Genomic DNA, 25,077 nt, shown 5'->3' on the forward strand with positions numbered 1-25,077 from the left:
CTTATTTTCCCCCATCCAAATTTATATCTTTCTTCAACATGAGAACCCTCACCTCCCAACAATACATTTCAATGTATTTCCTCATTTGCTTAATCCTGAAAGCCATACAAAAAGAACTTCAGAATTGCTATATTCATACCACTACAAATAATTAATAAACAAACAAACAAACAAATAAATAAAGTTAGCACTAAGGTTCAAGATTTCATTGAATTTCCTTCTGTTTTCAAACTGGGGACATTTAATGAAAATAACATTCAAAGTTAACTGGATTAATACTTCACTTTTCTCCTATGTGGTTATGTTCTTCATTTGATAAATGGTACGGTACCTTTTTTTCTTCTTTCGACTTTATTTTATTTTTATTTTAATGTTTATTTATTTTTGAGAGAGAGAGAGACAAAGTACAAGTGGGGGAGGGGCAAGAGACAGAGACACACACACAGAATCATAAGCAGGCTCTAGGCTCCGAGCTGTCAGCACAGACCCTGATGTGGGGCTCGAACTAATGAACAGTGAGATCATGACCTGAGCTGAAGTTGGATGCTTAACCAACTGAGCCACTCAGGCACCCCTTGACTATAGTTTTTTATAGAAGTTTTCATTTCACAGAAAAATTTAACAGAAGGTACAGATATTTCGTATATAATAACTAACCCCCCATTGCCATGCATAGCCTCCCCCATTATCAACATTCCTAGAGGTGCATTTGTTACAACAAATGAATCTACATTAATACAACATTATCACCCAAAGTCCATAGTTTACATTATAGCTCACTCTCGGTATTGTACATTCTACGGGTTTGAACAAATTTATGACATGTACCCACCATTACAGTGTCATAGAGATACAGAATAGTACAGTATCACAGAGATCTAGAATAGTTTCACTGTGCCAAAAATCATCTCTGTTCTGCCTATTCACATCTCCCTCCCCCCAGCTTCTGGCAACCAATGATCTTTTCACTGTCTCCATAGTTTTTGCCTTTTCCAAAACATCAGAGAGTTGGAATCATACAGTATTTAGCCTTTTCAGACTGGTTTCTTTCACTAGTGGGCATTTCAGGTTCCTTACTGTTTTTTGTAGTTTGATAGTTCACTTCTTTATAGCACCGAATCGTATTTCATTGTCTAGAGGTACCACAGTTTATCCATTTACCTAATAAAGGACTTCTTGTTTGCTTCCAAGTATTGGCATTATAAATAAAGCTGAATTAAACATCTGTGTGATTTTTGGGTGGACCTAAGTTTTCAGGTCTTTTGAGTAAATATCAAAAAGCATGACAGTTGACATATGGTGAGATTATGCTGAGTTTTGTAAGAAACCACCAAACTGTCTTCCAAAGTGGCTGTAGCATTATGCATTCCTAGCAGCAATGAATGAGAGTTTGTGTTGTTCCACATCCTCAACGATCTTTGGTCAGTGTTCTGGATTTTGGCCATATTAACATGTTTAATGGGGTCTTACTGTTATTTTAATTTGCATTTTTCTGATGACATATGATGTGGGGCATCTTTTCATATTATTTTCCATCTGAATAAGTTTTTTGGTGAGGTGTCTGTTAAGGTCCTTGGATCATTTTTTAACCAATTGTTTCCTACTGTTGAGTTTTACATTTACATTTTGTATACAAAGAGTTCTTTTATATTTTGGATAACAATTATCGGATGTTATCTTCTGCAATTCATTTTTCTTTATATTCAATGTCAGGGTCCTTCTCCCTAATTTCTACTACTCCTGTTCTGCTTGATATAATTATATTTTTTGAGTATATGGAATCATAATATGGTTCCAAAAATAAAAATACAAAAAGGTATACTCAAGATATGTTTCCTCTCCTCTATCCTTTTAAGTATATACTTTTACACTCTGTATCTTTCACTCTTTTTTTTTAATGTTTATTTGGGGGGGGGGGGAAGGGGCAGAGACAGAGGGAGACACAGAATCCGAAGCAGGCTCCAGGCTCTGAGCTGTCAGCACAAAGCCCAACGCAGGGCTCGAACCCATGAACTGTGTGATCATGACCTGAGCCAAAGTCGGGCACTTAACCGACTGAGCCACCCATCCACCCTGACACTCTGCATCTTTTAAATCCTTTATGGGCTTTATGTTTAAAGCTTATGTTTTAAGTTGTAATAAATATCCATATGTCCATTTAATTGTGAATTACTGGGGATATATCTTCACAGAAAATTCTTTAAAATGTGAATGTTGAGTCAAAGGATAACTGCATATATAGTTTTGTTAGAAATTGCCAAATTCACCTACAAAAGTGTTTTATTCTCACCCGCAGTGTATGAAGAGTGCCGATTTCTCCCATAGTCTTGCCAAAAGTGTGTTGTTGAGTATTTCACTTTTTGCCAGTCTGACAAATGAGAAATAATACATCGGTATAGTTCTCATTTGCATTTCTTTTATTATGAATGAACTGAGTACCTTTTCTTAAATATATTGGTTATTTTTCATCTTTTTTGGAGAATTTTCTGTCTCTGACCACTTATTTCTATTGGACTTTTGTTCCTTTCTATCCTCAATATTTAAAAGTCATTTTTGCATTAGGGATATTAAAACTCTACCTATAGCATGCATCATAAGTATTTTCACCAACTGGTCTTTTCTCTGGACTTTGCTTATAGTATTTTTTTTCCAAGCCGAAGTTTCTAATTGGACATTTTATTTTATTATATCTGGATGTTAAATCATAGTTTCCTCACACGCTGGATACAGAAGAATTCACACGTGTTTTCTTCAAGTACTTACAAGATTTTAGTTTTTATAATTAGGTCTCTGATCAATTTAGAGCTTACTCTTATGTATGATACAAGGTATACAGACATCTATTCTATGTTTCTCTAAATGCCATTTATTAAAATATTCATCTTTGTCCCAGCAATCAGAAATGTAATCTTTATCAAATACCAAAATGTAACACAGACTTTGGTCTATTTAGGACTTATAAAAAAATTCCATTTTACTATCTATTGGAATACAAGTACAATATACTATTTACCAATGCAGGTTTTATAGTATACTTTAATATACAGGAAGACCAGTATATCCTTTACCTATTCTTTTTCAAAGATTTCCTGGGTATCTTTGCATGTTTATACTGTCACATGAACTTTAGTATCCACCTGTCTTATTCTTATACCAGGAAACAACTTTCTATTAGTATTATTTATTTCAATAAATTAATCTAAACATAACAGACATCTTTAAGTTGTCTATCCAGAAACAACTTTTTATTTGTTCAGATTTACTTTCATGGCATCAAAAGCATTTTAAAGTTTTTTCACACAGATTTTACATATTTCTTATTAAATTTATTCCTAGATATTTTATTTTGGGGGATATTTTAAATGGGGTCTTCTTTACTATTATATCTAATGGGATAATGTATGTATATATGAAGGCTATTGCCTTTTTTTGTTTTTTGTTTTTTAATAGAGAGCACACGAGTGAGGGGAGAGGGGCAGACAGAGAGAAGCAATCCCACGACCCTGGAATCATGACCTGAGCCAAAATCATGAGTCAGATGGTGAACCAACTGAGATAGCCAGGTGCCCCATGGATACCGCTTTTTATAATTTTAAATCTGATACCTCACCAAATAGTTTTCTTGTTGGAGTCAGTGTGAAAACTGATTCTCTAGGCTAGAGTTTTCAGAAACACTATGATGTCTGTAAACAGAGATAGTTTTCCTTCTTTCCCAATACTTAGGCACTTAATCATTTTCTCTGGTAGAAATGCATTGATTAATATCTCTAGTGCTTCCACACTGAGTAAAAATGCTGGCTTTAGGACAGAGGTATGTATATTACCATGTTAAGACAGCATCCATCAATTCTTATTTTCTTGAGTTTTCTTGTTTTTTAAATTTTTAAAAAATATTTATTTATTTTTGAGAGAGACAGAGACAGAGCGTGAACAGGGGAGGGGAAGAGAGAGGGAGACACAAAATCTGAAACAGGCTCCAGGCTCTGAGCTATCAGCCCAGAGCCTGACGCAGGGCTCAAACTCTCAAGCCACGAGATCATGACCTGAACCGAAGTCGGACGCTTAACCAACTGAGTCTTGAGTTTTATTTCTAGCCAGAAATGGGTACTGAATTTTGACAAAGGCTTTTTCAGCATTTATGAAGATAATCACATGGTTTCTCTTCTTGAATTTGCTACTATAATAAATTCTATTAATGGATCTCCTCTAAATTTCAATGATCTTGAGCCCTGGGTAACAAACTCCAGTTGTAATGGGTTGTTATTTTCCTACTATAGGGTCAGATTCTATTTACTATCTACTACTTTTTAAAATAAGAAATAGGGGGGCGCCTGGGTAGCTCAGTCAGTCAAGTGTCTGACTTCGGCTCAGGTCATGATCTCACTTTTTGTGAGTTTGAGCCCCACATTGGGCTCTGTGCTGTCAGCTCAGAGCCTGGAGCCTGCTTCAGATTCTGTGGCCTCCTCTGTCTCTCAAAAACTAATAAACATTAAAAAAATTTTTTTTAATAATGAATAAGAAAAAAGAGAGTCAAATAAACTTAAATATCTTGCTTAATAACTCAAAAAAAGAAAAGTTCTTAAAACTAAAAGTTGTTTTGTTCATCACGTTTGGCACAAATTGACTTGACAGTAAAATCTGACCTGACTGGACATAAGGCTATTTATAATAAATGTTTAGCCCAGTTAGTGTGACTATTCATGTTACGCAGCAATATGAATAGTTCACCTATGAAGTGCTGCCCCAAGCCTTGGTGGGCTTCGTAGGTAGACTGCAGTATATACAACCTATTAATTTTCTAAAATCAATCTAAAAGCAATCTGGATTCAGAAATACTTCTGGTTCTAAGGAATTGAATAAGGACTTATTAATCCATATCAGTGGCATAATTGGAAGAAATCGCTTTAAAAATTGAGCGTAAGGGCTTTCTCTAACCTTTAGAGAATAAATTTCATAAGGATGCCTTCCATCAAGAGACAGAGTCCCAAAAATTTCATTATATTGCCTCTATTGTGCTCTATTTTTATCTCCTTTAATCACCCCTAAACCTTTTTCAGTTGGAAAAAGATTACAGGAAAAAATAATTTAGAAAATATGTACCTCCATATAATCACAGGAATATCAGAAGAGAGATTACCACAATATGTGGAACAGTTACTCAAAACATCATATCTATAAACTCAGGGTGACAAATAGGATTAATCTTCAACAATTAGGAGTGGGGCACCTGTGTGGCTTAGTCAGTTAAGTGTCTGACTTTGGCTCAGGTCATGATCTTGCAGTTCATGAATTTGAGCCCCACATGGGGCTCTGTGCTGACAGCTCAGAGCCTAGAGCCTGCTTCGCATTCTGTCTCTCTCTCTCTCTCTCTCTCTCTCTTTCTCTCTCTGCCCCTCCCTGCTCATACTCTCTCTCTCAAAAAAATAATAATAATAAGCATTAAAAAAATTAAAAACAAAACAATTAAGAGTGGCTGCCTGGATCCTAAACACCAGGTACAACAGGAAAAGTAGCTATACTCCACCAGAAAGGAGATACTGCTACTCTACACACTATTGCTGATTTCAAGTTTTCTGTATCTATATTCTCCTCTACTGCTTTTCTTCCTTCAGCCCCACCTCTAAGATGTAAACACTCAACGTGTCCCTCCTTCTCTCACATAGTATGCACATTACTCCATTTCCTGTGTCCATTCGTGTTTAGTTTTAAAGCAAGTATTGATATATACCATTAAATTCACTCATTGTACATGTATGACTTTTTGAGTTTTTGTAAGTTTATTTTTATTCATTCATTCATTCATTCATTCATTCATTCTGGGGGGGGAGGGGCAGAGACAGAAGGAGAGAGAGGGCTCCACATGGGACAGACTCCACATGGGCAGTACAGAGGCCAACGCGGGGCTCACACTCATGAACTGAGAGATTATGACCTGACCCAGATCCAGAGTCGGATGCTTAACCAAATGAGCTATGCAGGCGCTACTCAATTAATTTCTTTCTTTCTTCTTTTTCCTTCTTTATTCGTTCTTCCTTCCTTCCTTTCTTTCTTTCTATTTTATTATTTTTTTAATTCACATCCAAGTTAGTTACATATAGTGCAATAATGATTTCAGGAGTAGAATCCAGTGATTCATCCCCTATATTTATCCCAACAAGTGTCCTCCTTAATGTCCCTTGCCCATTTAACCCATCCATCTACCCACAACCCCTCCAACAACCCTCAGTTTGTTCTCTATATTTGAGTCTCTTATGTTTTGTTCCATCCCTGTTTTTATATTCTTTTTGCTTCCGTTCCCTTCTGTTCATTTGTTTTGTACCTTAAATTCCACATATGAGTGAAGTCATATCATATTTGTCTTTCTCTAATTTCGCTTAGCATAATACACTCTAGTTCCATCCACGTTGTTGCAAATGGCAAGATTTCATTCTTTTTGATTGCCGAATTACACTCCTCTGTGTGTGTGTGTGTGTGTATACCACATCTTCTTTATCCATTTGTCGACAGACATTTGGGCTCTTTCTATACTTTGGCTATTGTCAATAGTGCTGATATAAACATTGCAGTGCATGTGTCCCTTTGAAACAGCACACCTGTATCCCTTGGATAAATACCTAATAATGCAATTGCTGGATTGTAGGGTCGTTCTATTTTTGATTTTTTGAGGAACTTCCATACTGTTTTCCAGAGTGACTGCACCAGTCGGCATTCCCACCAGCAATGCAAAAGGGTTCCTCTTTCTCCACATCCTCACCAGCATCTGTCATTGCCTAAGTTGTTAATTTTAGCCATTCTGACAGGTGTGAGGTGGTATCTTGTTGTGGTTTTGATTTGTATTTCCCTGATGATGAGTGATACTGAGCATTTTTTCATATATCTGTTAGCCATCTGAATGTCTTCTTTAGAAAAGTGTCCATTCATGTCTTTTGCCCATTTCTTCACTGGATTATTTGTTTTTGGGGCAGTGAGTTTGATAAGTTCTTTATAGGTTTTGAATACTAGCCCTGTATCTGATATGTCATTTTCAAATATTTTCTCCCATTCCATCAGATGTCTTTTAGTTTTGCTGTTTTCTTTGCCGTGAAGAAGCTTTTTATCTTGATGAGGTCCCAATAGTTCATTTTTGCTTTTGTTTCCCTTGCCTCCAGAGATGTGTTGAGTAAGAAGTTGCTACAGGCAAGGTCAAAGAGGTTTTTGCCTGCTTTCTCCTTGGGGATTTTGATGGCTTCCTGTCTTATGTTTAGGTCTTTCACCCATTTTGAGTTTATTTTGTGTATTGTGTAAGAAAGTGGTCCAGGTTCATTCTTCTGCATGTTGCTGTCAAATTTTCCAATTTGCTGAAGAGACTGCCTTTATTCCATTGGATATTCTTTCCTGCTTTGTCAAAGATTAGTTGGCCAAACTAAATTTATCTTTGTAAAAATTTTATGCTTATTTAGTGTTTTGAGATGGGGGGGGGGGGCATAAAGAGAGGCAGACCAAGGCTCTGTAGCAGGCTCCGTGCTGACAGCAGAGAGGCCAATGCAGGGCTTGAACACATGAACCGAGAGATCATGAATTGAGCCCAAGTTGGATGCTTAACTGACTGAACCACCCAGACGCCCCGAGTTTTTGTAAATTTAAAGAGTTGTGGGGGCACCTGGGTGGCTCAGTCAGTTAAGCATCTGACTCTTGGTCTCTACTCAAGTCATGATCTCACAGTTTGTGAGTTGGAGCTCTGCATCGGGCTTTGCACTGTCAGTGTGGAGCTGCTTAGGATTCTCTCTTCCTTTCCCTGGCCTCCCCCTGCTTGTACTTTCTCTTTCTCTCAAAGTAAATAAATAAACTTAAAAAAAAAAAAAAGTTGTGCAACCATCACCACAATCCAATTTTGTGGCAACTGCAACACCCAAAGAAGTTGTTATGCCCATCTGCAGTCAACATCCACTCCCACCCTAAACCCCAGGTAACTATTGATTTCCTTTGTATTTCCATGATTTTGTCTTTTCTAGAAATTTCATAATAGAATCATATAATTTATAAAGAATTTATATAATTTATAATAATTTACAAATCACATGATTTCATAAACAGAAGCATATAATCTGTGTTCTTTTGTGTTTTTTAGTTTCTTTCACTTGCCAAATGTTTTTGAGGTTCCTCCATGTTGTTACATGCATTAGTAGTTCACTCCTTTCTATTTCCTAATAATTTATGATATCTGCATTGATATTTGTATTAGTTCTTTTTTTTTGGCATTTTTATCAGGTTTACATAACAATGTTGTTTGCTTCATAAAAAGGATTTGGAAATTTTCCTTCATTATGCATGCTTTGGAAAAATTTACATAATACTGGAACTATCAGGTCTTTGTAGTTTTAATAGAACTCTGTGAAATTACCTGGGTGTCATATTATTCTGTGGAGGAGTTCCTTGATAACTTACTCTATTTTTTACATAGAAATTGGTCCGTTCAAAGCTTTGTCTTTCCTGGGGTCAATTTTGGTTACCTATTTTCTTTTCTTTTTAATTATTAATAATTTAATTATTTTTAATTTACATCCAAGTTAGTTAGCATATATATGGTGTAACAATTTCAAGAGTAGTTTCCTTAATGCCCCTTACTCATTTAGCCCATCCCACCTCCCACAACCTCTCCAACAATCCTCTGTTCACTATATTTAACAGTCTCTTATGTTTTGTCCCCCTCTCTGTTTTTATATTCTATTTTCTTCCCTTCCCTTATGTTCATCTGTTTTGTCTCTTAAAGTCCTCATATGAGTGAAGTCACATGATATTTGTCTTTCTCTGACTAATTTCACTTAGCATAATACCCTCTAGGTCCATCCACATAGCTGCGAAAGGCAAGATTTCATTCTTTTTGACTGCTGAGTAATACTCCACTATATATATATATATATATATATATATATATATATATATATATATATATATATTACATCTTCTTTATCCATTCATCCATTGATGGACATTTGGGCTCTTTCCATACTTCGGCTATTGTTGATAGTGCTGCTATAAACATTGGGGTGCACGTGCCCCTTCAAAACAGCATACCTGTATCCTTTGGATAAATACCTAGTAGTACAATTGCTGGGTTGTAGGGTAGTTCTATTTTTAATTTTTTTGAGGAAAGTCCATACTGTTTACCAGAGTGGTTGTACAAGTTTGCACTCCCACCAGCAGCGCACAAGAGATCCTATTTCTCCGCATCCTTGCCAATATCTGTTGTTGCCTGAGTTGTTAATGTTAGCCATTTTGACAGGTGTGAGGTGGTATCTCATTGTGGTTTTTATTTGTATTTCCCTGATGGTGAGTGATGTTGAGCATTTTCTTATGTGTCGCTTTGCCATCTGGATGTCTTCTTTGGCGAAGTGCCTATTCGTGTCATTTGCCCATTTCTTCATTGGATTATTTGTTTTTGGGTTGGCAACCTACTTTCTTAGTACATTATCCAATTCTAAATTTATTTACACAGAGGTTTTAAATTTTAATTCCTTTGTTTCAATGGCTATTTCCCTTTGCCACTTATTATGTATGTTTATGTTTGCTTTTTCATTCTTAAGTTAGCTAGCAGACTTTTTCTTTAAAAAAACACAAATTTTCCTACATTAATTAGTACTATGTTTTTCTGTTCTCTGTCTTGTTAATTTCTGTTTATGTCTTTATAATTTCCTCCCTTGAACTTTCATCAGCTTTACTTTGTGGTCTTTTTTCTTGCCTTTTGACATCTTAATCTTTCACTTTTCTTTCCCCCGCCCCCCCCCTTTTAAAAAAAATTCTTCAGGACAGAGCCAAGATGGTGGAACAGCACAGAAGTTTTTTGTGTGTCTCGTCTCCATGAAATACAGCTACACCAATACTAAACCATCCTGCACACCTAGAGAACTGATCTGAAGATTAACACAACAATTTGTACAACCTGAACCACAGAATTCAGCAGATACACAGTGCGGAGAGTTGAACTTGGGGAGAGAGAAGCTGAGGCGGACAGGGAGCTGCTTTTGAGGGCAGAGAGAGGATGGAGACGGGATTGGGGTGGGGGGAGAATACAGGAAAAGCACCCTTCCCCAAAAGCAGCTGGACAGAAAGTGGAAAATTGGAAACAGCCGCAGGGACTAAACTAAAAAGGGAGAAAGGAGAAAGGAGAGGGTTTAAATTCCATTAACACTGTAAACAAGGGGAGTGCAGAGTCTGTAACTCCGTTGCTCAATACTTGGTGGTGCTCTGGTGGGAAGGGTGAACCCCCAGGAGCAGAGTGGGGTCCGGGAGGTTCGTGAGCCACACAGGGAAAAGCAGTTCCACTACCGGAAGGACATTTGGTAGAGACTGTTGAGGCCACCTAGTCCCAGCAGACCCCAGAGAATGGCCACATTCGCTGGTGCTGGAACAAGGTCGTTAAGGGTGAAGCCTGGTGCCAGATGTGTTGTGATTCTCCATAATCCCTGAAATGCTGCCACTACACTGGCCACAGTCTCTGGGCACCGGCAGCAGCATGGTCTCACAAGCTTTCCTGGGTGTGGCAGGCATTCGGCCATTGCTTGGTGAAACCCTCCACAGAGGGGCGGAACGGGTCAAAGCTGCAGTCCCTCAGAAGTAAGAAGCCAAGGAAAACAGCTGCATCTGAGACAAAACTCTGGAGAGAGGTACTACCTGGGACTTGGTCACAGATAGTGAAAATGCAGGGAGTGGACGAAAGCTGAAAACAAAGGAAGGGTGCATGATTGCTGATCGGGGAGAACAGAGTTCTGAGACTAGAGACTGGGTAGCTGTGTGATGCCATTTACATCGCTCCCACGCATGCACATATGCACCTACAAGCGCCACAACACTCCACCCCAGTAGGCTAGCAGTGCCATCTAGTGGAGAATGGAGCCACTACACAGCCCCGCCAACTGGGCCAACCTTGCTCTTCAAGAATAGAAGTCTCACTGCCTGCTTAGTTTATGGACTATAAAGTGCTCATAGTCTGACTTCTAGGGGGGACCTAAGTAATTTCAGTCGTATTTCAATCCGTTAGCAAGTGAATCTATTCAATTTTCTTCCTTTCCTTTTTTTTTCTCTTTTTAACTTCTTTTCTTTATCTTGAATACAGAAAGAGAAAAAATTCATTTTTATTTTCAATTTTTATTAAAAATATTTTTAATTTTTTTAAATTTTTTACTTTTGTGTAAATTTTTTCAAATTCTATTTTGCTTCCATCATTTTCTTTCAGTCTACTTCAGTGTATTCACTTTTTCAAATTTCCAAACAATTTCCTTTTTTTTCTTTTTTCTCTTTTTCGTTTCTTTTCTTTTTCTTGAATACAGAAAGAAAAAATTCATTTTTATTTTCAATTTTTATTAAAAATATTTTTCTTTACTTTTCTCTATTATATTCTTTAATTATGTGAAAATGTTTTCAAATTCTATTTTACTTCCATCATTTCATTTTAGTCTACTTCAGTGTATTCATTTTTTCAAATTCTCAAACGATTACCTTTGTTTTTTTTCCCCCTCTTTTCTCTCTAATCTATCAAACCACTTTCAACATGCAGACCAAAACACACCTAGGATCTAGCATTCATTTATTCGATTTTGTGTGTGTGTGTTTAATTTTTAATTTTAATATTTTTTAATTTTAAGTTTTTCTACCTCATTAATAACTTTTCTCCCTTCAAAATGATGAAACGAAGGAATTTACCCCAAAAGAAAGAGCAGGAAGAAACAACAGCCGGGGACTTAACCAACACAGATAACAAGCAAGATGTCTGAACCAGAATTTAGAATCATAATAATAAGAATACTAGCTGGAGTCAAAAAGAGATTAGAATCTCCTTCTGCAGAGATAAAAGAAGTAAAAACTAGTCAGGATGAACAAAAAAAAAATGCTATAACTGAGCTGCGATGCCGCAGCGGCAAGGACAGATGAGGCAGAACAATCAGTGATTCAGAGGACAAACTTATGGAGACTAATGAAGCAGAAAAAAAGTGGGAGATTAAGGCAAAAGAACACAATTTAAGAATTAAAGAAATCAGTGACTCATTAAAAAGAAACATCATCAGAATCACAGGGGTCCCAGAAGAGGAAGAGAGAGACATAGGGATAGAAGGGTTATGTGAACAAATCATAGCAGAAAACTTTCCTAAGCTGGGGAAAGACACAGACATCAAAATCCAGGAAGCACAGAGGACTCCCATTAGATTCAACAAAAACCGACCATCAACAAGGCATATCATAGTCAAATCCACAAAATATTAAAGCAAGGAGAGAATCATGAAAGCAGCAAGGGAAAAAAAGTCCTTAACCTACAAGGGAAGATAGATCAGGTTTGCAGCAGACCTATCCACAGAAACTTGGCAGGCCAGAAAGAAGTGGCAGGATATATTCAATGTGCTGAATCAGAAAAATATGCAGCCAAGAATTCTTTATCCAGCAAGGCTGTCATTCAAAATAGGAGGAGAGACAGAAAGTTTCCCAGACAAACAAAAATTAAAGGAGTTCGTGACCACTAAACCAGCCCTGCAAGAATATTAAGGGGGACTCTCTGAGGGGAGAAAAGATGAATACATATATATATATATATATATATATATATATATATATATATATGTGTGTGTGTGTATATATATATATATATATATGTAAATACCAAAAGCAACAAAGATTAGAAAGAACCAGAGAACACCACCAGAAACTCCAACACTACAAGTAACATAATGGCAATAATATCATATCTTTCAGTATTCACTCTAAACATCAATGGACTCAGTACTCCTATCATAAGACATAGGGTAAAAGAATGGTTAAGAAAAAAAGATCCATCTATATGCTGTTTACAAGAGACCCACTTTAGACCTAAAGATACCTTCAGATTGAAAGTGAGGGGATGGAGAACCATCTATCATGCTAATGGTCACCAAAAGAAAGCCAGAGTATCCATACTTGTATCAGACAATCTAGACATTAAAATAAAGACTGTAACAACAGATGAAGAAGGGCATTATATCGTAATTAAGGGGTCTATCCACCAAGAAGATCTAAGAACTGTAAACATTTATGCGCCAAATGTGAGAGTACCCAAATATATAAATCAGTTAATCACAAACATAAAGAAACTCATCGATAGTAATACCACAATAGTAGGGGACTTCAACACCCCACTTACAACAATGGACAGATCATCTAATCAAAAAATCAACAAGGAAACAATGGCTTTGAATGACACACTGGACCAGATGGACTTAACAGATACATTCAGAACAATTTCATCCTAAAGCAGCAGAATATACATTCTTCTCCAGTGCACATGGAACATTCTCCAGAATAAACCATATACTGGGACACATATCAGCCCTAAGTAAGTGTAAAAAGATCGAGATCAGGGGCGCCTGGGTGGCTCAGTCGGTTAAGCGTCCGACTTCAGCTCAGGTCGTGAACTCGTGGTCTGTGGGTTCGAGCCCCGTGTCGGGCTCTGTGCTGACAGCTCAGAGCCTGGAGCCTGTTTCAGATTCTGTGTCTCCCTCTCTCTGACCCTCCCCCGTTCATGCTCTGTCTCTCTCTGTCTCAAAAATAAATAAAGGTTGAAAAAAATTAAAAAAAAAAAAGATCGAGATCATACTGTGCATATTTTCAGACCACAACGCTATGAAACTCGAAAATCAACCACAAGAAAAAATTTGGAAAGGTAAATAATACTTGGAGACTGAAGAACATCCTACTAAAGAAAGAATGGGCTAACCAAGAAGTTAAAGAGGAAATTAAAAACTATATGGAAGCCAATGAAAATGACAACACAACCCAAAACCTCTGGGACGCAGCAAAGGTGTTCATAAGAGGAAAGTATACAGCAATCCAGGCCTTCCTAAAGAAGGAAGAAAGATCTCAGATACACAACCTAACCTTACGTCTTAAGGAGCTGGAAAAAGAACAGCAAATAAAACCCAAAACGAGAATAACACAGGAAATAATAAAGATTAGAGCAGAAATTAATGCTATCGAAACAAACAAAAAACAGTAGAACAGATCAATGAAACCAGAAGCTAGTTCTTCGAAAGAATTAACAAAATTGATAAACCACTAGCCACTTTGATCAAAAAGAAAAGGACCCAAATAAATAAAATCAAGAATGCAGAGGAGAGATCACAACCAACAGAGCAGAAATAGAAACAATAATAAGAGAATATTATGAGCAATTATACGCCAATAAAATGAGCAATCTGGAAGAAATGGACAAATTCCAGAAACATATACACTACCAAAACTGAAACAGGAAGAAATAGAAATTTTGAACAGACCCATAACCAGTAGGAAATAGAATTAGTAATCAAAAATATGCCAAAAAACAAGAGTCCAGGGCCAGATGGCTTTCCAGGGTAATGCTACCAAACATTTAAGGAAGAATAAACACCTATTCTCTTGAAGCTGTTCCAAAAAACAGAAATGGAAGGAAAACTTCGAAATTCATTCTATGAAGCCAGCATTACCTTGATACGAAAACCAGAGACCCCACTAAAAGGGAGAGCTACAGACCAATTTCCCTGATGAACATGGATGCAAAAATCCTCAACAAGATATTAGCCAACCGGATCCAACAATACATTAAAAAAATTACTCACCACAACCAAGTGGGATTTATATCTGGGATGCAGGGCTAGTTCAATATCCGCAAAACAATTAACGTCATTTATCACATCAATAAAAGAAAGGACAAGAACCACATGATCCTCTCAATAGATGCACAGGAAGTGTTTGACAAAATACAGCATCCTTTCTTGATAAAAACCCTCAAGAAAGTAGGGATAAGAAGGCTCAGACCTCGAGATCATAAAAGCCAAACACAAAAGACCCAACACTAATATCATCCTCAATGGGGAAAAACTGAGAGCTTTCCCCCTAAGGTCAGGAACAAGACAGGGTTGTCCACTCTCACCACTGTTATTCAACATAGTATTGGAAGTCTTAGCCTCTGCAATCAGACAACACAAAGAAATAAAAGGCATCCAAATTGGCCAGGAGGAGGTCAAACTCTCGCTCTTCACAGATGACATGATACTCTATATGGAAAACCCAAAAGATTCCACCAAAAAACTGCTAGAACTGATTCATGAATTCAGCAAAGTTACAGGATATAAAATCAATGCACAGAAGTCAGTTGCCTATACACAATGAAGCAACAGAAAGAGAAATCAAGGAATCGGTCCCATTGACAATTGCACCAAAAAACATAAAATACCTACGAATAAGTCTAACCAAAGAGGTGAAAAATCTATACACTGAAAACTATAGAAAGCTTATGAAAGAAATTGAAGAAGACATTAAAAACTGGAAAAAGATTCCATGCTCCTGGATAGGAAGAACAAATATTGTTAAAATGTCGATACTACCCAAAGCAATCTACATATTCAATGCAATCTCTATCCAAATAACACCAGCCTTCTTCACAGAGCTAGAAGAAATAATCCTAAAATTTGTATGGAACCAGAAAAGACCCCTAATAGCCAAAGCGATCTTGAACAAGGAAACCAAAGCAGGAGGCATCACAATCCCAGACTTCAAGCTATACTACAAAGCTGTAATCATCAAGGCAGTATGGTACTGGCACAAGAACAGACACTCAGATCAATGGAACAGAATAGAGAACCCAGAAATGGACCCACAAACGTATGGCCAACTAATCTTTGACAAAGCAGGAAAGAGTATCCAATGGAATAAAGACAGTCTCTTCAGCAAGTGGTGCTGGGAAAACTGGACAGCGACATGCAGAAGAATGAACCTGGACCACTTTCTTACACCATACACAAAATAAACTCAAAATGGATGAAAGACCTAAACATAAGACAGGAAGCCATCAAAATCCTCAAGGAGAAAGCAGGCAAAAACCTCTTTGATCTTGGCTGCAGCAACTTCTTACTCAACATGTCTCTGGAGGCAAGGGAAACAAAAGCAAAAATGAACCTCATCAAAATAAAAAGCTTCTGCATAGCGAAGGAAACAATCAGGAAAACTAAAAGGCAACTGACAGAATGGGAGAAGATATTTGCAAATGACATATCAGATAAAGAGTTAGTATCCAAAATCTATAAAGAATTTATGAAACTCAACTCCCAAAAAACAAAGAATCCAGTGAAGAAATGGGCAAGAGACATGAATAGACATTTCTCCAAAGAAGACATCCAGATGACAAACCGACACATGAAAAAATGCTCAACTTCACTCATCACCAGGGAAATACAAATCAAAACCACAATGAGATACCACCTCACACCTGTCAGAATGGCTAACATTAACAAGTCAGGCAACAACAGATGTTGGTGAGGATGCGGAGAAAGAGGATGTCTTTTGCATTGTTGGTGGGAATGCAAGCTGGTGCAGACACTGTGGAAACCAGTATGGAGGTTCCTCAAAAAACTAAAAACAGAACTACCCTACAACCCAGCAATGCAATACTAGGTATTTATCCACAGGATACAGGTGTGCTGTTTCAAAGGGACACATGCACCCCAAAGTCTATAGCAGCACTATCAACAATAGCCAAAGTATGGAAAGAGCCCAAATGTCCATCGATGGATGAATGGAAAAAGAAGATGTGGTATATATAAAAAATAGAGTATTACTTGGCAATCAACAAAAATGAAATTTTACCATTTGCAGCTACATGGATGGAGGGTATTAAGCTAAGTGAAATCAGTCAGTCAGAGAAAGACAAATATCATATGATTTCACTCATATGAGTACTTTAAGAGACAAAACAGATGAACATAAGGGAAGGGAAACAAAAATAATATAAAAACAGGGAGGCGGACAAAACAGAAGAGACTCATAAATATGGAGAACAAATAGGGTTACTGGAGGGGTTGCGGGAAGGGGGATAGGCTAAATGGGTAAGGGGCACTAAGGAGTCTACTCCTGAAATCATTGCTGCACTATATGGTAACTAATTTGGATATAAATTTAAAATAAATAAATAAATAAAATTAAAAATTAAAAAAAAAAATTCTTTCGGGGGCTCCTGGGTGGCTCAGTTAATTAAGCGTCCAACTCTTGGTTTCAGTTCAGGTCATGATTTCACTGTTTGTGAGTTCGAGTCCCAAATCAGGCTCTACTCTGACAGTGTGGAGTCTGCTTGGGATTCTCTCTCTCTCCTGGCTCTCTCTGCTCCTCTTCCGCTCACACATGTGCGTGCGCTCTCTCTCTCTCTCAAAATAAAATAAATTAAAAAATTAAAAAATTAAAATAAATTATTTCGGTATGTAGGAAAGAGCTTTTTTTGTTGTTGTTCTAGTGTTTCTTTTGTACTTATGCATATTTTATAGTACCCTCTGTCCCCCTTTTTCTTACTTGACCTTTTACAATCTGATTTGTTACTTTTAAATCATATTCCTTAATACTCAACTTGCCACCTAGGCAATAGTCAACAAACTTATTCTACTTTGCCCTTTCCATCTCTCATTAAAAAACTGCACTCTCAGGGCACCTGGGTGGCTCAGTAGGTTAAGTGTCTGACTCTTGATTTTTGGTTCAGGTCATGATCTCACAGTTTGTGAGTTTGAGCCCCGCATCCAGCTCCAGTGCATCTGTGCACTGACAGATATATTAAATATATAAAAGGCTCATCATTACACATTTTGCTAACATTTTCCCAGTGTTCTCTCTTAGTTGGATGAACATCATTCTCTAGTACAATGCAGTCAGCAGAACTTTCTGTGATGACAGAGACATTCTGTATCTGCATTGCCCAATAGGGTAGCCACAAGCCACATATAATGAGCACTCAAAATGTGGCTGGTGTGACAGAGGAACTGAATTTTACATTTTATTTAATTTGAATTAATTTACATTTAAATTGCCACATGTGGACAATAGCTACTAAATTCATGCAGTGCTCATGGATTCATCAAGAAGGAGTCCTGTATAGAGGTGAGAGTACTTGCATATTTAAAATTATCTTTCTATAACCTGGATAACTAAAAAATAAACTTGACTGTAATATAAAATCCATGCCTTACATTAAAAATGCTGTTCCACTGGTGCCTTTGTATGTTGCTGATGAAGTCTAATGCCAGCCTGATTTATTTGCCTAAGTCAGTAACCTGGTCTTTTTCACTAGCGTTTTAAGAATTTTTTTTTATTTTTAAAATCCAGTAGTTTTACTGAGGCTATGTTTCAGAATTAACCATTGCAAGTCAGTTTTAAGAGGTAAAAATGGTTCTTTTAATATGCAGGTTCATTTCTTTCTTATTTCTAAAAAGTTTCTTCAGTTATAGTTTTAAATATAAGTTGTTTCACTGTTTTGTTTTTCTTCTCCAGGGAATCCAATTATATGTTTGAGATCTTTGCTGAGTCTATTCCATTTCAATCACTTTCTCTCTGACACTTTTTCTTTTTTTCTCAATGTTTATATTTATATTTATTTTTGACACAGAGACAGAGCATGAGTCGGGGAGGGGCAGAGAGAGAGGGAGACATGGAATCGGAAGCAGGCTCCAGGCTCTGAGTTGTCTGCACAGAGCCTGACGTGGGCTCAAACTTGTCAACCATGAGATCATGACCTGAGTCAAAGTCGAACACTCAACCAACTGAGCCACCCAGGTGCCCCTCTCTGACACTTTTTCTTTATCTCATTTTCATTATTTTGCTTATTTCTTGGCCTTCTTAAATAGCCCTTATTAAATATTCAACACATTGTAAGTCAGTTTTAATACCTTTCCTTTCCTAAGTTTAATCAATTCTAATTTTATTTCTTTTGGGAGAAGAGAATGTTACTAGTTTTTAAAATTTTTGATTCATTTGTTTGAGACTACTTAATTCATTTTGGAGTTTTATGCTACAGTTTCTTTCTGCTTTGTAATCGGTTGTGGGGGAAGAATGTACATAAGCCAAAAAATTTTTGATTCTCATTTTCTCTTTTCTTTTTACAGTAATTTTGTATGGACTGCTTCTCTTGGCCCATTTTGTGGAAAGAGTAAAGTTTGGGTGGCTTAAGAAATTCCTAGTTCAAGACTGCCCCCTTCTGTCAGAATAGTAAGGTTCAGTGTCTTTTTTCATATACTTATTCGAGGGCAGGGCAGTTGAGGGGGGAAGGTCTGATGTGTTTAATATTTCTTTTGTTTCCATAGAATCTTAATTCCTCCCTCTAGCTTCCTTCTTTCCCTTCACTGATCCCTCCCCCTCTCTATTTATCTCTTTACCAGAAGCGGTACCTTTCTAAAAATGCCACCCTAGGTCTTACACACTTTCAAGTCCTTTACCTTTAACTGGTACTGTGATCTACCAGACCCTAGACTGCTTTCAGAAATTTTGGATTTACTGTGAAGCTTCCACTTGCTGTTTGTTTGTTTTGTTTTGTTTTGTTTTGCTTGCCAGACTCAGGCTCTCAACCCCTCTCCTCTTTTCCATGCAGTTTTTCAAACCCCAAGTCTAAAACATCAAAAGATACTTCTTTTGGAATCTGGTGGGGTTTTTTCTTAATTTAAAAATGATTTGAAGTTCATAGTATTCGTTCTCTCACACAGTAGAGCTGAAAGTATGGATTAAGTGCGGTTTTATTTTCCTTTTTAATTTGTATGGTCTTCTGGGAGGATAAGTGGACAAATTCTAATTTAGGAGGCCACCATTGTCCCAGGGGAACCTGGAAGTCCCTTGAATCTTTTTATTCTTATTGTTATTACTGATTGTGATTTGTCAGTATTTTTTTTTTTTTTTTAATGTTTATTTATTTTTGAGACAAAGAGAGACAGAGCATGAACAGGGGAGGGGCAGAGAGAGAAGGAGACACAGAATCTGAAACAGGCTCCAGGCTCTGAGCTGTCAGCACAGAGCCCGACGCAGGGCTCGAACTCACGGACCGTGAGATCGTGACCTGAGCCGAAGTCGGACGCTTAACCGACCGAGCCACCCAGGCGCCCCGATTTGTCAGTATTTTATAAACATTCTTTTCTTAATTTTCTATTTATTTTTTATTTTTTAAATGTTTATTTATTTTGGAGAGAGACAGCGCAAGCAGGGGAAGGGCAGAGAGAGACAGACAGACAGACAGACAGACAGAATCCAAAGCAGGCTCCATGCTCTGAGCTGTCAGCACAAAGCCTGCTGTGGGGCTCAAATCCACAAACCGTCAGATCATGACCTCAGCCGAAGTTGGACGCTTAACTGACTGAGCCACCCAGGTGCCTCAACATTCTCTTTTTTTTTCTTTTTAGTTTATTTTTTTATTTTGAGAGAGACAGTACCTGCACATGATTGGAGGAAGGGCAGAGACAGAGAATCCCAAACAGGCTCTGTGCTGACAGCCTAGGCAGGCTTGATCTCACAACCATGAGATCATGACTTGAACCAAAATCAAGAGTCAGATGCTTAACCAACTGAGCCAACCAGGAGCCCCATATTTTATAAACATTCTTAACACATCTCAGGAAGTAAAGCAAAGAGCTAAGTTTGTGGACAAGTCTTCCGTCTGAAGTAACTTTCTTAAACCCAGTAACTTTCTTAAAACATCAAGCATATAAGAAACAGATTCAGAAATTAAAGTCTCTCATATTCAATCTAATTATGGTAAAATCTGGTAGGATACATTCTATCTTATAGTTTTGTACTAATTAGAAGTCCTTTCTGCCTACGTATAAATAATACCTACTTTGGGCTAAAACAAATGAAATTGTGTTTAGAAGGTTATATAAAAGAAATAAACCAGAAATCAACTTTCTTTCTTATTTTTGTCTTTATGATGATAATGCAAGAACATGACAGATTTTCTGATCTTACATTCTGGTAAAGTTCATTTATCCATCTATTCAACACTTACTGAGGACCACTAAACTGCCAGTCAACAGGGACACAAAGATACCTAAGGGACAGTCCCTGACTCACAGACAAGTAGAGAACTATGAGTAAGTTGCAGTAAGTACAATACCCTTTATAAAATGTTTGAAAATATGCAAACCATGCTATACATACTTTTAAGTGTACATATATATGTAGTATAAATACAAAGCCAAGTGAGAAAATTATAATCAAATTAAGTATAGAGGTTAACTCTGGGAGGGTGAGGGGAATAAAATCAGGCAGGAATACAAATATAGCTTCAATTTCATCCATGGTAGTTTATTTAATAAATAAAAAGATCTGAAACAAATACTGCAAAGTACTAAGACCTGACAAAGCTGGGTGGTAAGATATCATGGGTATATTTGTTATCTCTATTCTGTATGCTTGAAATAATTTAATTTTTAAAAAACTATTCAAAATGCAGTTCAATTTGGGGCACCTGGGTGGCTCAGTTAAGCGTCCAACTCTTGATATCAGCTCAGGTCATGATCTCGTAGGTTCAAGCCCAGTGTCAGGTTCTGTGCTGACAGCATGGAGTCTGCTTAGGATTCTCTGTCTCCCTCTTTGTCCCTCCCCTGCTCATGTTCTGTCTCTCTCTCAAAATAAATAAATAAGCTTAAAAAAAATGTAGTTGGGTTTTAATAAAAAATGCAGTTCAATTTACCGGAGTTTTAAATCAGAAGTTTCAGATTATGTTCAAGTTGTGTAATAACAAAATTAAGAACCAATTTAGGTATGAATGAGAAAAATAGCCCATCTGAATACTGTACATCATTTTTTATATGAAGTGTTACACATACCTGTGAGTGCTAAATAAGAAGCAATGTACCGCTTTTCCAGTCCATCTCTAACACTCTGAATTGCACCAAAAATTGGAGGTATAATCATAATCAGGTTACTCACTGTATTCCCTACAGGAGAAAAACACAAGAAAATAATTATATTAGTTAATACCCCTTTAAATAAAAACTCATGCACTTGGCCCTTAATAAAAATTAAATAGGTGACTTTTCAGAAAGATGGTGGAAAGATATTTACAAAGTACCAAGGGAAAATAATTATCTATTGAATGAAAATTTTATGTAAGAATCTGAGTGAAATAAAGATAACTTTTGGGGTAGCTAGCTGGCTCAGTCAGTAGAGCATACTACTCTTGATCCCATGGTTGTGACTTTAAGCCCCACGCTGGGTATAGATTACTTAAAAAAATAAAATCTTTTGGGGCATCTGGGTGGCTCAGTCAGTTAAGTGGCTGGCTCTTTGGTTTCAGCCCAGGTCATGATCTCACGGTTGGTGAATTTGAGCCCCACGTCCGGGTCTGCACTGACAGTGAGCTTGGGATTCTCTCTCTCCCCCTCTCTCTCGCTCTCAGAAAATAAACTTAAAAACATTATAATAACATAAAATCTTTAAAAAAAAATAAAGATAATTTTTGACAAATGAAACGAAGATTTTTCAATCAGAACACCCACTAAAGGAATTTCTAAATTCTAAAGGTAAAAAAGAAAACTATCTCAAAAAGAACCTCAAAGATACAGCAAAAAATGAGTTGAAGGTAGCCATTTGCAACTGAGAGAGTGGTCCACAGAGCGATGAAAAGGTAAAATATAGAATTGTGTTACTTTTATCTGTTGAATCAAATAGCAATGAATTGAGGTTCGCATTTTATAGATCTTTTTAAAATCTCACTTTATGGTAATATTTTTAACTTCTAGTTTCTATGTTTCTAGTAAAATATGAAAAGCAATGGATCATCATCTGATTTTTGTTCGTATCTTTTGCAAATCGACATATATAGAACACTCTACCATATAGCATATACATTTTTCTCAAGTACACATGGAACATTTTCCAAGATAGAGCATATGTTAGGCCATACATTCTAACAGACTTGAAAAAGATAACATACAAAGTATGTATCTCTCCCAACCACAACAGAATGAAGTTAGAAATAAATAACAGACAGAAAGACAGGATGCATGGGTGGCTCAGTCAGTTAAAGCATCTGACTCTTGATTTTGGCTCAGGTCATAATCTCATGGTTCTTGAGTTTGAACCCTGAGTTGGGCTCTGTACTGACAGTGCAGAGCCTACTTGGGATTCTCGGTCACCTTCTCTCTCTGCCCCTCCCCTGCTCTCTCTCTCTCAATTTTTAAGCTGGATGCATTGCCACTTAGCTAAGAAAACGACATTTCCAAGACCTCTTTGCAGTAAGTAAGTAAGTAAGTTAAGTAAGTGGAAGTCTGGTATGGTACTTTCAAGAAAAATGGAGATTACACCCTTCTTGTCACCTCCTTCCCTTTTCTGCTACAGGGAATGTGGATGCAATGGCTAAAGCCATCTTGGTCTCTGAGGGGACAGTAGGGATCTAACCCAATTTGGGGGAGGAAGGCCTTCCTCTGCCCTATGGTCCTCTGGCTGGACATGGAGTCAAATTGACCATGAGACAGATTATCAGGAGGAAATCAAACTTAGTAGGTGTATGTATGGGGAATCCACACAGACATGAAATTCCAAAGACAATGAGGCAACAGGAAACTTACATCAGTTAAGAAAAGGGGATCAGTTAAGGATACAAAGGGGATAAAGACCATAAGCAAGAAGGTGAAAGGAGATGTATGGGAAAACAAGGTCGCCCTATTATGCAGGTGAATTCCTTAGGTAAAAGGTAGTCTCTGTTAATAGTTCTCTTCCTGTTACAGGCTCTCCTTTCCATTGTAAATTTAGCAGTTGCAGGGAGGCAGAGAGCTTTTCCTGCTTCTGCTGGGTTTCAATTATTTTTAACTTAAAATAATCTTTATGCCAAATGGCCCATCTTGGGCAGCCTGCCCCGGCCCCCTACACTAAGCATGGCTGAGCAACAAAATAAGAGAAGCTTGTGCCCCTGATACCATGGAGCTGCCACCCCAGCCCCGAACTGCCTTTCAGACTGAAATAAATCTACATCTTGTTTAAAGCATTAATTATCACATATCTGTTACTCACAGCCAAACCTAATCCTAACTGATGCAAAAGATGTCCTTAGTGCACCTTATTTCATTTGAATTAAAAATGCTAACAGCCTTTTCTCTGTGAATATACAGTGGAAACTGAAACTGAAAGACAAATGCCTGTCTTTGAGTCATTACACATCTTTCTTAAATTTAATGCTGTTACATGAATGATAAACCTAAATTAATCCAAATGTTTTATGAGGACTGTTTTCACTTTTTATTTTAAATGTTAAAATGCAAAGATAAATATAAAAACGAAGTTAACATGTCAGCTCCTTTTTAAATTACAGTTGACACATAATGCTCCATCAATTGCAGGTATATAGCATAGTGACTTGACTAGTCGATATATTATGCTGTGCTCACCACAAGTGTACCTACCAATGTCACCATACAATGCTAATTACGATACTATTTCCTATGCCCTAATTTTCATCCCTGTGACTTATTCATTCCAAAATTGGAAGTCAGTATCTCCCACTTCATCCATTTGCCCATCCTTCCTGGCAACCATAATTTATTCTCTGTATTTATGGAACTGTTTTTGCTGTTTGTTTTCTAGATACCATATACAAGTGAAATCATGTTGTTTGTGTTTCTTTGATTTATTTCATTTAGCATAATACCATCTAGGCCTATCCATGTTGTGACAAATGGCAAGATCACATTCTTTTTTTTATGGCTGAGCAATATTCCATATATATGTCATATCTTCTTTATCCATTCATCTATGGATGGACACTTGGGCTACTTCCATATCTCAGCTGTTTGTAAACTATGCTGCAATAAACAAAGAAGTGAATATAACTTTTCAAATTAGTGTTCTCATTTTCTTTGGGTAAATAAATACCCAGCAGTGGAATTAATGGACCATATGATATTTCTAACCTATTTAATATATTTTTTGAACTTTGGGGTATTTTTTTAAGTATAATCTTTACACCCAACGTGGGACTTGAACTCACAACTCTGAAATCAAGAGTTGCATGCTCTACCAGCAAAGCCAGCCAGGTGCCCCGATATTTCCAACTTTTCGAGGAATCTCCATATTGTTTTCCAAGTTGCATCAATTTACATTTTCACTAATAGTGCATGAGCATTCCCTTTTCTCCACATCCTCGCCAACACTTTTTATTTCTAGTCTTTTTAATTCTAGTCACTCTTGCCTTTTCATTTTGTTAATGGTTTCTTTCCTTCACTGTGAAAAGCTTTTCATTTTGATGTAGCCCCAACAGTTTATTTTTCCTTTTGTTTCACTTGCTTGAGGAGACATATCCAGAAA

The 25,077-nt window shown here is 37.1% G+C and overlaps 1 protein-coding gene across 4 annotated transcripts in view; it reads right to left on the reverse strand.

Moving 5' to 3' along the window:
- The window catches only part of ACER3 (alkaline ceramidase 3), a 175,809-nt gene that overhangs the window by 90,356 nt on the left and 60,376 nt on the right, over window positions 1–25,077 (reverse strand). For all 4 annotated transcript variants that reach the window (XM_058687692.1, XM_058687693.1, XM_058687694.1 and 1 more), the window contains one exon: window positions 21,603–21,713. In XM_058687692.1, coding sequence (XP_058543675.1) covers window positions 21,603–21,713 — 111 coding nt within the window. Of the gene's footprint in view, window positions 1–21,602; window positions 21,714–25,077 lie in introns of those variants that run through there.

This window comes from Neofelis nebulosa, chromosome 10 (genome assembly GCF_028018385.1).
Source record: "Neofelis nebulosa isolate mNeoNeb1 chromosome 10, mNeoNeb1.pri, whole genome shotgun sequence".
Classification (NCBI taxonomy): Eukaryota; Metazoa; Chordata; class Mammalia; order Carnivora; family Felidae; genus Neofelis; species Neofelis nebulosa.